At 38.9% G+C, this 14,225-nt stretch overlaps 1 protein-coding gene and 1 long non-coding RNA gene across 2 annotated transcripts; both read right to left on the reverse strand.

Moving 5' to 3' along the window:
• Positions 1-407: 407 nt before the first annotated feature.
• Positions 408-1,827, reverse strand: LOC137707803 (thaumatin-like protein 1a). Its single transcript, XM_068446719.2, has 2 exons — positions 1,672-1,827; positions 408-1,264 (listed from the first exon to the last, which is right to left on the reverse strand). Exons 1-2 carry the CDS (start codon positions 1,736-1,738, stop codon positions 585-587), a joined length of 747 nt encoding a protein of 248 aa, XP_068302820.2. The 5' UTR covers positions 1,739-1,827; the 3' UTR covers positions 408-584.
• A 5,020-nt stretch (positions 1,828-6,847) lies between these two features.
• On the reverse strand, positions 6,848-13,174 carry LOC148689718 (uncharacterized). The gene is made up of 2 exons (XR_015958562.1): positions 12,659-13,174; positions 6,848-7,339 (listed from the first exon to the last, which is right to left on the reverse strand). It is a non-coding gene; the product is annotated as an uncharacterized LOC148689718 (long non-coding RNA).
• Positions 13,175-14,225: the final 1,051 nt, after the last annotated feature.

The raw sequence follows: 14,225 nt of genomic DNA on the forward strand, positions 1-14,225 counted from the left end.
TTAAACTTCATTAACGTAAAAGTGTATACTTGTCACTTCACCCTTAGTTGTTTTTATGTGAAATATTTTATTGTATTTGGTTATCTTTTCAATCTCATCATTGCATGCATGTTAGGATCAAGTTCCTTAATACGCAGGAGATTAAGGTGAACGAGATGTGGTAATTACCATTCAAGCTCAAGGTGATTGACGACGAGTTCAAAGTTCTTTTAGATTCATTGGCTTCAAGGAACCTTCGTTTCTTTCAGTTTTTGCAACTTGGGTTTATTATGTTATAATTTCATATTTTTGTTTGCAAGCATCCTCTTATATATATTGGGTTCAGATTCTTCGTTTGTATTAAATCTTGTATTTACTCTTTTCATATGAAATATATTGTCTTTTTTAACAAAGAACTTTGAGCGAAATAAAATAATAACATATATATATATATATATATATTCCTTTATTTGATCTTGTCATTCATATTACAAATTCTTGACATCATCAATGTGTCAAGATATTCATGGTATTCATTCTTCTCCATTATTTGCTACGTGAAGAGAGAGATATGATCTATATGTAAATCCCATTTCATTACATGCTTATGGGCAGAATGTAATGATGTAGTCAGGTCCGCCATTGCAGGTGAATGTGCTGCTTTTATCATCGTAAGCGTAGCTATAAGCTTGTGGGCACTGATCCTTAAAGATCTTAGAGTACTCTGTGGGAGGACATGTCCCCGGTTGATCATTAGGCGGAGAGCAGCAGTACTTCGGCTCGCCATACGCCACACAAGCGCTTTTGCAACTGATGACACTTCCATCACCCGATTTTACTTGGAATTGAGTTGGGCACGCCGCATTAACATTCGCAGGGCAAGTCGAGGCCTTGCACTCGCCGGTGCCGCGTTGTGGAGCGACGGACATGGGCAAGTTGAAGCCGTCAACAAGGCTAACATCGTAAAAATCTTGACCCCCGTTTTCTGCGATTGTGATTTCTACTAAAGTTGCTGGTGGAGCTCCGCCTGCGCCGTTGCATGCAACCTGGCTAGAGCCACAGTCTGCAGTTTCACAAGAGAATTTTCCAGCGGCATCTGTGGAGCATCTAGTTCGAGCCCAGAAGCGACCAGACCATGGGGATGGAGCGTCCACTGACTGGCTAGCTTTGGATGCTAGTTCGAACCCGGTGGATGGTAATTGAGGTTTTTGGCCACCGGTTAGGGTTGCTGGCCAGACAGTGTCAGGGCAGTTGTTTGTGAAAGTGATTTTCGCTGCATGTGCACCTGCATTTATATTCAACATAGTAGATGCTAAGAATATTGATACAGAAAATCTTACATACAATTGTAAAATATATCAAATTAATAAAAATAAATAAATAAATAAACAATTTGAATTCATTTTAAGACCTTTTTCATAACTAATCAGTAATTTTATTATAAATATACTTTGATGATGATTCATCTAATTTCATGATCTCATCACCACATTGGCCGGCTCACTTCTATGTACCCGCATTACTCATCCTCAATCGTTATTCTCTTTTACACTCTTTACCGTCACTTTTAACATTGTTACAATATAATGTGGACCAACCCCTCTCTAATATTTGCATCCGGCAAGCATGCATATTAGAACTAACACGAAACAAAATAGAAAAGAAATAAATAAGAAGTTTGTATAATAATACCTGAGAAGAAGAGGATGGCCAAGGTGAGGCCGAGGAGGGAAGCTACTTGGCTCTTCATCATCGTCATTGAATCTTACTTGCCTGCTTGTTGCTAATTAACTTGAACTTATGATTTGATGATAAACTTAGGAACCAAGGGGGGCTTTTTATAGGCTTATAGCGTACCCAACCTGTTAGATATTTTGCATGAGCAGTAATTGCGGGCCTATGTTCAACTGTGACTCGTAAAACGAACGCGTAAACTAATAAATAGACTAGGAATAGTATTTAGTATTTGGTCTTGGACTGGTCTAGGTATCATCCTTGACGTACAATAACTAACAAATTCAGCTTTAATCCGTAAAACTAACCACCGTTTAGTAATTATTTCATTTTTCGATTTTTATTTTTGTGTTAAAAAATAGGAAAAAAACATAGAAAAAATGAGGGATATAGAAAGAAGGGGATGGTGAGAGACATTCTAATTAATGGTATTATAACGAACTGTCACGCATTTTTAATCACTAATCCCATATTATATAAATGGTTTGTGGGCACATTTTCATATATGATGATAAAGTGAATGAACAAAATGGTATTACATATGAGTTGAGTTGATTGGTCATACATTCTGATTAACCAACCAACTAGTATTACAATTTAATAATATTTCTCTCCAATTAAGAGGTTTTAGATTCAACTTATGTGGATGATAATAACGTATTATATTTGTTTGAATTCAATGCGTAATTAGTGATTGATCCATTATGTAACCTAGCCCAATACCAATTTCCATTTGAGTAGAATATATCGTTGTTACTGCTGTTTGATTGGCAGTACATGCCTATTAGTTAATCAACATGATCCATACATTACGCATCCTAAATGAGTGATGGCCGAAGCCAGAACAAGAGAATTGGAAAAATGCCGTGAGAGATCAATTAGAAGGTTGATTAGTGGCCGCATGATTCTGAATTTTGACAAACAAGCCACACAGATTGCTGAGATTGCGCCATGTGTGTAGGCTTGTAGCGTGGTAGACGGGGCTGACCGTGAAGGAGATGGAACAAGCACTAGAAGGCTTGAATTGTCAGCTTCGATTTTCCTGATCCCATTCATTTTCAAATAGTGTAACTTAATACTACGGTCTAGTGATATTTCTTTTTACTTGTCAGTGAGAGGTCTTAGCTTCGATTTTCGCTAAAAGCGAATTTGAACCACATTATTACTAACTTATTGTGAAGCTAAACCAACTCCTTCTCCTTTAATGTAGATAATATCGTTTAAAAAAAATAAAAATAAGTAAATAGTAACTTAGTCGCTGCGGAACTTGGTCTGCAAATTTTGTACATATTATTCATACCCTATTTACATTTTTATCTAAATTTGTTTAAATTTGTTTAGCATTAAAATTCTACATAGACTTTTTGATATTTTTCACTTCATTAAAGAGGGTAATTGTCTCTCATGTAGAATTACTTGAACATCCTTGCAATCAAGAATTAAATGATAAATTACACCTGGTCATACCGGTTTGGTGTATATTATGTAGTTTCATTTTCAATTGATAAAATGAAGTTTGAGAGACTACACATATATATAAATTTTTTAAGAGAAAGGATCTTCATTTTTTTTTTGTAAAACTAGGAATTAGTTGTGGGGTTCACACCACATCGAACTTTAACGATCCAAATTGTCTATTTTTCAAGTTGCACCTTATAGATCATCCTTACAAAATATTAGCCAAATCAGAAATATATAAGACATCTAATTGGGTTCAAAAAAATTAACGAATACTTTATTATATAAGAAACAATAAAATTTTATCTTCATAATTAAATAGGCAAATGATTTCGGATTGAATTGAATTTTTGCAAGGATGATCTATGAATCGAGACTTACAAAATAGATGATTCGGATCGTTAAAGTTCGATGTGGAATGGACCTCACAATTAATCCCCGTTTAAAAAAAAAAAATAGAGATCCCTTTGCATAACATATATATATATGTGTGTGTGTGTGTGTGTGTGTGTAGTTATTAGTGAGATGCTAACTTGTTCCTCTCAAACCTTCATGATATTGCTTTTGTAACATGCAAATATTGTAGAATTATCAGAGAGATGGAGAAGGTCCACTACCAACAACATTAATATTGTTCCCTACTAGGTAATTACCATATGCACAATTCGTCAGGTAAGGATTTTATCACAAAAAGCATTAGTATTAATTGAAGTGGAGTTAGAATATTTAAACTCTTATTTTCTCAGTGATACAATCAATGTGGAATATTTCAACTTATATATTATGCAATAAAATAAGAAGAAAATGTTGATTATGTTTTATGGGGTCGTATGGTTTGGCATGCAAAGACGTGGAAGCTTATAATCCCCTTCGATTTCTAAGACACATGCAGTGGATCCAAACTTATAAATCTGTTTTATTGTGCATTTCATGCCAATCATGGACGGAGGGAGGTAAGGCCCAGTGGGGCACATGCCCCCTCTTATCCTATTTTTTATTTTATAAAAATTCCAGATAATTCAATTAATCATTTCTATTTTTTTTTTTTTTACTTTGCAGATTATTCAATTAATCATATTAAAATAGTGAAAATCCTCTTTTAGTTTTTAAATGCCCCTCTGTCTTGTATATTTTTCTCACGCACTAATGTTTAAACTTTGTTGAGTTGCATGTATTTGGTTATTTGGTACAAATGAGCATTAGATTGTCAACAATTAAAGACAAAATTAGACAATAGAGTAATAAAATTAGGCATTTTGTAATTAATTTTTTTCAGCATTTGTAAAAGAACTAGCTTTATTTGTCCAAAAAAGAAGCTTAAATTTTTTAAGGTGCCTCCTCTTAGTTAAATTTCTAGCTTCGTCCATGATGCCAAGAATGTCTTTGTACGTATTTATCATTAAACCTCACAAGTCAAAAAAATGTTTGTTTTTCATCTGGAATCTTTCTATTTTCATACTATTTTGGGGAATAAAAAACACGATCTGACCGAAAATAAAACCCAAGACCCTTTGTATGTATTTGTCATTAAACCTCACAAGTCACAAATTTTTTTGTTTTTCATGACAAAAGACCCAAAAACTTTTTAGTAGGTAGTTCGAGTAGAGTTCAGCTCTGAAACACGATCTGGAATCTTTCTATTTTCATACTATTTTGGGGTGGGCTTTTGTTGCAGTAGAGTAGAGTTCAGCTCTGAAACGCATGTACTAACTTATGCATAATGCAGTAGTTTTATTGTACCCAATTGAAAACTATTTGGTCTTAGAACTAAAACCCTTTGAGCAGAGGTGCTTCTTGAAACAAGCATGAAGCATGAAGGGAAATCTATGAGTTTGAAAGATCAAACTTTGCAATGACTTATAAAGAGAGAGACCACTTTTTATTCTGAATTGATTTTGCGGTCGGACCTCAGCTTCTTCTAGAATCTCGAAAGCACGGCCAAACAAGCAGACGAATGGAACATTTGAAAGCACCAGAGCCGAAAGAATCAATCTAAGCTCTAGAACCAGAGTCTTAAAAGCCAAAATTAGCTAACACATTCGTAGTTAAGTTCGCTTCACCATACAAACGCATTATATGTAGAATGAACACATGTGGTGATGACAAAAGAGAATACAGATGCCTGCAATGCATATAAAACACTGCTGATGTTAATTCATCTATATGGAAGTGAGAACTACTATTCAGTAGCTCAAAGAAAACCAAGAATTAACTTTGAAGGCAAGTGGCAGATGTCTCACCGGATAGAGCATTTATCTTCAATTTACTATGTTCTAGAGTTAAATTCTCACCCTTTAGTTTAGATGAATTTAGTGTAAATTATTCCATCATTTGGCGAAATTTTTTGAAGAAGCATATAACCAAATTTTTTTAATTAGATGGTCGAATTTTGGCATTATTATCCAAGAGTAGTGTTATCCGTACACCATTTTTTAACTTTTCACACATCTCTCTCAAGTTTTATTTGTCGGATTGAATGTATTGAAGAAGATTAATGACAACAAGGATATGTAAGAGATAAAACTGGGTATGTAAATTGCACTTTCCTTATCCAAATGAGTGGCCAAGTTTGATCCAACTAAAAAAGTCTGAGGATTTAACGGAGTCGGGCAAGAAGAAGTAATGATTTCTCCACCAAATTAAAAGAACATCTTGGAAAAACCTATTGTACCGTTATCCCTAATTTTCTAATCATTTGAAAGATTTTAACTGGCCTATTATGTATGAATGTTTTTGTAGAAAACACCTTTTTTTTTAAAAATTTTTTTTTTATGTAGGAATACTTTTGTGACAAGCGTATCGAAATTTCAAAATTTTTAATGTGAGAAAGTTTTTTTACTTATAAATAGGAAGTCTTAATTCTATTCTTGTAATTAATAAGTTCACTACCAAATTAATACGACAGAATTATTATGTGGCTTAATTCAAAATTTTATCCCTTAATATAAATATATTATTGTATCAAAGAAAATCAAGTTTTTTCAACACTTGAAATCACTATTTTACGAATTGATTTTGCAATTTCTCCTCACAAAAACATTAAAAGTGCTATATGACTTAACAAATCATTTTACATTGAATGTTCTAAAAGGCCTGTAACTTAGTTAGTTAAGAGCATTCATCTCTACACTTGAGATTTAAGTTCGATTTGTCATTCTCAATACTTCAACAAAAAATACTCAATCTTATATTTGATTTAGGAATTTCTCCTTTATATTATTCTTAGGATAAATCTCAGTTTACTACCCTCAAGTTTCGTGATTTTCAACATTTGGTACATGAATGTTTTTTTCATCCCAGATTCATACCTAAAGTATTAATTTTGGGACAATTTGATACATCTGTTAGTCTGGCTGTTAAATCTTCTGTTAACTAATGACGTGATGCATGTGAACAATAACTAAGCGCTACGTGTCAATATGGGCCCACATGAATATTAAAAAATTTAAAATTTAAAATTTAAAAAAAAGTTTTCTTTTTCCCTGCAAACCCGATCTGTCTCCTACCTCACCCCCATCTCCCCCAACCCCTACCTCTCTTCTCCCTCCCTTCTCTCCTCCGCACCCACCCATCCGCTCCCCTCCCTTCTCTCTCCTCCACCTTCTTCACCTCCACCCTTTGCAAAAACCTAAAAAAGAACAACGTCAATAGATTGGTTATATCAACAACCATATGCTGTCTCACTTGCCGACATATGTAAGTAAAACAAAAAGGGAAAGGTTACATCTTGGATATTCCATCATTTGGCAATCGAAATCATACAAAATAGAAGTAAAATGTCACTAATAAGCATGTATTCAGCTAACCCAGAAGACAAAGAACTGAAACTTACGTTTTATTCTACATTTTTTCTCACCTTTTCTTGTTCGTAATTTCTCGGCAACCAAACAGATGAACAAAGACTCCAAGCGACAGGAAAGAGAATGTCTGACTGAGAAACCAAACGCAGATCTAATTGTGACGGTAATAAGCAACACCGACGACTACGACAACACCAGAAGAAAGAAATCACGCAATAAAGAAATCAAGGCGGTGACGCAACGCATTTTGGTGACGAGGTATGAACTGTAAGACCCATTAATCAAATCAAACACCCCCAAATCGTTAATCTTCCGGTTAAAAAATTGAACTTTGAATTCCTGCGGGCCAGCAGCTTCACATCCTTTTCCTTCTGTAGAAAAAGGTATGTAGGCTAAAAAATATATTTGTTATTGATACGTGAATGTGGAAAAATGGAAGAGAATGCTTTTTTTCTCATTATGTTTCTCTACAAGATTACAAGGATATATATACATGATACAAATGTGTATGTAGGACAAGGTAGCCGTCCTAGTGTGTAGGTAGGACAAGGTAGGACGGCTGTAGAGGACAAGGTAGCCGTCCTAGTGTGTAGGTAGGACAAGGTAGGACGGCTGTAGGACGGCTAGTGTGTAGGTAGGACAAGGTAGGACGGCTGTAGGATGGCTTGACAGCTGTAGGACGGCTAGTGTGTAGGTAGGACAAGGTAGGACGGCTGTAGGATGGCTTATTCTTCCAATAATAATATTATATACAATTACACAAGGACTCCAACCATATTCCTTATTTGTCTAACACTCCCCTTCAAGTTGGAAAGTGGATGTCAAGAACTCCCAACTTGCGTAACATACCCGAAAACTTTTCTTTCCCAAGAGGTTTGGTAAACAAGTCTGCCAACTGTTGTGCCGTACCCACATGCTTGGTCTCTATTGTGCCATCTACAATCTTATCTCGTATAAAGTGACAATCCATCTCAATGTGACGAGTTCGTTCATGAAAAACAGGATTGGCAGCTATATGCAACGCTGCTTGATTATCACAAAATAAAATGGAAGGACCATCCAAAGGAATGTTCAAATCCTTCAACAAAAAACGAAGCCAAACTATCTCGCAACAAGTACCTGCCATGGCCCTATATTCCGCCTCTGCTGAAGAGAGCGAAACGGTTTTCTGTCGTTTCGTCCGCCAAGAAATCAAAGAACCGCCCAAGAATACACAATACCCAGTAGTCGAACGGCGAGTGATAGGGCAACCTGCCCAATCAGAATCACAAAACGCAGTTAACTTGGTCTGGTTGTCAGAACGAAATAATAAACCTTGACCTGGAGTAGCCTTCAAATAACGAACAATACGAAGCGCAGCATCCATATGAGATATCCTTGGCTCGTGCATAAAACGGCTTAGAACATGCACATAATAGGTGATATCCGGCCGAGTGATAGTGAGATATATTAACCGACCTACTAATCGTCGATACTTTTCAGGATCCTTGAGAAGTTCTCCTTTATCAGATAATTTTGTGTCATCCATAGGAAAAGCAATGGGTCGTGCTCCCAAAAAACCATAGTCCTTGAGAATCTCTAATGCATACTTGCGTTGAGAAATATAAATCCCTTGTTTGGAACGAGAAACCTCAATACCCAAAAAATATTTTAAATCACCAAGGTCTTTTATCCGAAAATGATCACGGAGAAAAGACTTCAGAGAATTAATTGCACTAGCATCATTGCCTGTAATCACAATATCATCCACATAAATGAGCAAAGCTGTGAAAGAAATACCAGACTTTTTAGTGAACAATGAATAGTCAGCTTTGGATTGTTGAAAACCAGCAGAAATGATGGCACTAGTGAATTTGGCAAACCATTGGCGAGAAGCCTGCTTAAGACCATAAAGTGACTTGTGAAGGCGACACACAAGATTCTCCCCCTGTCGCCGAAGACCAGGAGGAGGAGACATATAGATTTCTTCATGTAAGTCACCATGTAAGAAAGCATTATTAACATCAAGCTGATGAAGAGACAAAGACTGACTAGCAGCAAGAGCAAGAAGACAACGCACCGTAATCATCTTAGCAGTAGGAGAAAAAGTGTCATGATAATCAATACCTTCAGCCTGAGTGAAGCCTTTAGCAACCAAACGAGCTTTGTAGCGATCAATAGAGCCGTCGGAATTGTGCTTGAGTTTGTACACCCACTTACAACCAATGGGAATTTTGCCAGGGGGCAAGGAAGTTAAAGTCCAAGTACCATTAGCATGTAAAGCTTGAAGCTCCTCAGTCATAGCATATTGCCAATTGGGGTCAGTGGCAGCCTCGGCAAAGGAGGAAGGCTCCACAGTCCGACTGACAGAGTTAATGTAAGAAAAATGCCTGGGAGAGTAACGGTGATAAGAGAGAAAATTACAAAGTGGATATCGCGTACCTTGTGTAGAACCGGGTTGCGAAGTCGAAGATGGGTGGGATGGCAGAATCACTTGCGAGCAAACGTAGTCTTTTAAATAGGATGGAGGTTTATGGGCACGGGAAGAGGTGCGGGGAAGGGGAAGATTGGTAGGTAGTGGGGGGGGGGGGTAGGGATGTCCGTGGGTAAAAGGGTGAAAGGTAAGGAAGTAGCGGGGGGAGGGGGGAGGGAAGGAGGGGATGCCGAGAGGGCAGGGGCATGGGGAGGAACGGGTAATGGGGCAGCAAGGGAATCTGTGGGAGGCGTGGAAGGGGAGGAAGGTGGAGGAGGGTGAGGCGTCAGGGCAGGAAGGGGTGGGTTATATGTAAAGTCCAGAGGGGGTGGGATGGGTAAGGTAGGCGAAGAAGATGGGATAAGAGGGTGAGAAACGGCATAAGGGAAAGTAGTTTCGTGAAAGATGACGTCTCGACTAGTGAAAATGCGGTGATTGTCGAGATTGTAAAGGGTATAGGCCTTTTGTCCATGAGGATAATCGAGAAAAATGCAACGATGAGCCCGAGGGGAAAATTTGGTGGTGGGAGTGACGGAGGTGGCATATGCCAGACAACCAAAGACGTGGAAGTGGTCATAAGATGGGGTTTTCGAAAAGAGAACCTCAAATGGGGATTTATGATGGAGAAGACGGGTAGGAAGACGATTGATGAGATAAGTAGCGGTAAGAACACATTCCCCCCAAAACTTGATAGGAAGATGGGATTGAAAACGAAGGGCGCGAACGGTTTCAAGAAGATGACGATGTTTTCTTTCAACAACGCCATTTTGTTGGGGGGTATAAACACAAGAAGTTTGTAAAAGCACCCCATGATCAGAGAAAAAACTACGAAGAGATAAAAATTCACCACCATTGTCAGTACGAATGCATTGGATGGTAGTGCGGAATTGGGTAGTGACATAAGCAAAAAAAATCCTTAATTAATTGTTGAGTGTCGGATTTATGTTTCATGAGGAAGACCCACGTAAAGCGAGAAAAATCATCCACAATGGTTAAGAAATAATGAGCACCAGAAAGAGAAGATTGACGATTCGGGCCCCAAATATCACAATGAATTAAAGCAAAAGGGAAAGTGGATGAAATTGAACTCAAAAGAAAAGGTTGACGAGTTTGTTTTGCCAACGGACAAACATCACAAATATGACTAGAATCAAAAGTACAATTAAGAGAGCTAGATGCTAAAGCTTGCAAACGAGTGGAGGAGGGGTGACCAAGACGCCTATGCCAGAGGGAGGAGGGGATGGTAATGATGTTGCAGAGAGGTTGACGGGTGGGGAGAGAAGAGGTAAGGGCCACAAGGTAATACAGATCACCACGTCGCTTACCCACACCAATCATCGCCTTCGAAACCAAGTCCTGCAAAACACACCAAGAAGGAAAGAAGGTTATGGAACACGATAATCCATCTGTAAGTTTACCAACCGATAAAAGGTCCACTCGGAAATTAGGGACACATAAAACATCCTTCAAAGTAACTGATGAATTTAAAGGAAGAGTGCCGGTAAAAGTAATGGGAGCGGAAGCACCACTAGGCAAAGAAACAGGCGGCAAATGTGAAGGAGAACGATTAACCAAACATGAAGCGGAAGAAGTAATATGATCTGTAGCACCACTGTCAAGAATCCATTGACCATGACGAGAGGTGACACGTAACAAACCTTGGGCAAAATCAGTAGTGAGCACGGCATTGGCCTGAGGAGGGGTGGTGGTGTGACGTAGAGCAGCTAGAACACAGGAGTGCTGCTCGGCAGAGAGGTCAGGCATGGCAAGCTGCAAGTCATGCAAAGTGGGCTGGGCCCTGTGCACTTGGTGGGTCGCTGGAGTAGAAGAGGAGGCGGGGGCCTGGGTGCCTTGCACGTGATGGGCCTGGGTGAAATTATGGGGCCGGGAAGCAGAAAACCGTGGCTGCCGGGGAGGACTGGAAAGTGCATGGCTGCGGGAAGAACTGGAAGCAGTGGCACGGCGCGGTGGTCGCCACGGTTGGCCATGGAGGGGATGGCCAACGGGATAGCCATGAAGTTTATGGCAGGTGTCTCGGGTATGATAATCAAAATTGCAGTAGGTGCAGTGGAGGGGAGGACGAGCAGAGGAGGGACGGGACGGGCCACGAACAGCCATAGCAGCAGGTTGATCGACAGAGCGGAGGACGCCCAGGGAGCGTTGTTTTTCAGCTTGAGACACCGAGGAACAGGCCTGACGAACAGTGGGAAGGGGATTCATTAAAAGAATCTGGTCACGAACAGCAGCAAAGGATTCGTTGAGGCCCATTAAAAATTGCATGAGTTGTTGACGGTCATGCTTGGCGTTGCAAGAGCACGTGCAGCCATCATTATAAGAAGCAAGCTCATCCCAGAGAGCTTTCAGGCGAGTAAAATAGGCGGAGATAGAAGAAGAACCTTGAGAAATTGCAGCAAGTTCCCGGTTGAGTTGGAAGATGCGTGGAGCATTACTCTGAGAGAAGCGTTCGCGAAGATCATCCCATACAGCTTGGACAGAGGTGGAAAAAAGCACAGATTCTTGAAGGTCAGGTTCCAAGGAATGCAGAAGCCAAGAGAGAATCATGTCATTGCAACGACGCCAAGCCGTGTGAACATCAGGGTCATCGGAGGAAGAAGGTTCTTGGATATCGCCAGTGATGAAACCAAGTTTATTCTTGGCACTCAAGGAAAGCTGCATGCCACGGGCCCAGGATGTGTAGTTATCACCATTCAACTTCTTGGATACAAGGACAAGATTCGGGTGGTCGAAATGATGAAGGGAAAAAACACCATCGGAAGAAGAAGAATCAGCCATGGGAACGGCAGAGAAAGCTGCCGAAAAAAAAAAAATTAGGGCTAGGGTTATAAACCTGCTCTGTATACCATGTAGAAAAAGGTATGTAGGCTAAAAAATATATTTGTTATTGATACGTGAATGTGGAAAAATGGAAGAGAATGCTTTTTTTCTCATTATGTTTCTCTACAAGATTACAAGGATATATATACATGATACAAATGTGTAGGTAGGACAAGGTAGCCGTCCTAGTGTGTTGGTAGGACAAGGTAGGACGGCTGTAGAGGACAAGGTAGCCGTCCTAGTGTGTAGGTAGGACAAGGTAGGACGGCTAGTGTGTAGGTAGGACAAGGTAGGACGGCTGTAGGACGGCTTGACGGCTGTAGGACGGCTTATTCTTCCAATAATAATATTATATACAATTACACAAGGACTCCAACCATATTCCTTATTTGTCTAACACCTTCCCACCAAACACCCACGATTATTTAAAAAAAATAAAATCAAAACTTTCTGGGGTCCCAAAATCTGAGGAACCTGAATCTGAAACTGATCCGGAGCAGCTCCGGTTAGCGAGCCACCCGAGGAGAGAGAAGAATCGAAGCGCTGAAGCAGAGGAGCCACCATGTGTCGGTGCCGCCGCCGCCAAAACCCAGAAGCAGACCATCAACATTCTCTCCTTCGAGGTCGCCAATGTCGTGTCCAAGACCGTCCACCTCCATAAGTCCCTCATCGACTCTGAGATCTCGAAGCTCTAAAACGAGATCTTGACGTTTAGAAAGAAGATTGCAGGAAATGGAGGGGGCGACGACAGCGAGGAGTCCGGAGGAGAGGAACACAAGGGTAGAGAACATGTGCTGGCGGATTTGGTGGAATTTGAGGGTATTGATTTGGGATTGAGCTTCTTCAATTGATGTTCTTGGTGGAATTAGAGGTGGATTTTGGTTTGGTCCTTGGAAGAAGACGGATTGAGTGTTTTTTTTTTTTTTTCATATATGTTTTTTTTTAATATTCACGGGAGCCCACACGTGGCGTCCAATCATTATTTATATAGACGCCATATCATCAATTAACGAAAGACTTAACAGCCAGACTAATAGATGTATAAGATTGTCTCAAAATTAACACTTTAAGTATGACTCTAGGACGAAAAAAATTTATGTATCAAATATTGAAAAACACGAAACTTAAAGGTAGTAAACTGAGATTTACCCTTATTTTTAAAATAAAAATATTATTAATATGTACGATGTATGTCTTATTTCAGTTTAAATAAAATTAAAAACAAGTTGTGAAGTAAAAAATATTTGAAAACAACATTCAAAATGCGGGAAGAAAAGAATAAAATAGATGGGTGGCTGGTGGCGGGTGGCGGGTGGCGGTAGTTCCAATATCAGCCAATCATCAGGAATTGGATTAAGGACAGAACCAAAGCCAGTCCTTCCTCTTTTCGCTTTCTTCCCTCTTTAAATCGGGGAAAAGTTAAAACTTTCTGACAAATTTCAAAGTTTGCTCTGCCCCTGCCTTCGAAGCAAAAATATCACTCTTCCAAAAATAACAGTCCCTCCCTTATGCACCTCAATTATTTGGAAGTTATTTAAATCTTAATCTCATGCTTTCTGTCTCTCAGAATATAAGGATAATATATACATATATATACATATATATATATATATATATATATATGAAGATTGTTAATTTTAGTTGCTGAATTTACATGCATTTTGTTGAGAGTCTTAATCTCACGTCGGAGAAAAAAAGGACCTTGCATGTGCTTATAAATAGTTGAAATTCTTACAATTGATGAAGTGTGTTTAATTAGATTCTAGTTTTTGCTTAGATTTTTATTCAAACTTGAAGAATAAAGTTGTATGGATTTTTGAAGAAATTGACAGAAATTGTTGTGCATGATGAATAGAGTGGTAAACAGGTGAATGTGATTAGAGGAGAGTTTGATAACAGAAGAAGATTTACAAAATCCAACAATCTGTATGAAGAAGGCGCGTAGGTAGGCGTGGATATCAGGTATT

The sequence above is a fragment of the Pyrus communis genome, chromosome 17 (genome assembly GCF_041283825.1).
Source record: "Pyrus communis isolate YQ-2024b chromosome 17, ASM4128382v1, whole genome shotgun sequence".
In the NCBI taxonomy this organism is placed as follows: domain Eukaryota; kingdom Viridiplantae; phylum Streptophyta; class Magnoliopsida; order Rosales; family Rosaceae; genus Pyrus; species Pyrus communis.

Excerpts from the sequence above, each read along its gene's own strand:
- LOC137707803 (XM_068446719.2), bottom strand. The coding sequence starts at position 1,738 with ATGACGATGATGAAGAGCCAAGTAGCTTCCCTCCTCGGCCTCACCTTG. Across the intron at positions 1,265-1,671 it reads GGCCATCCTCTTCTTCTCAG|GTGCACATGCAGCGAAAATC; the intron begins GTATTATTATAC and ends ATATAAATGCAG.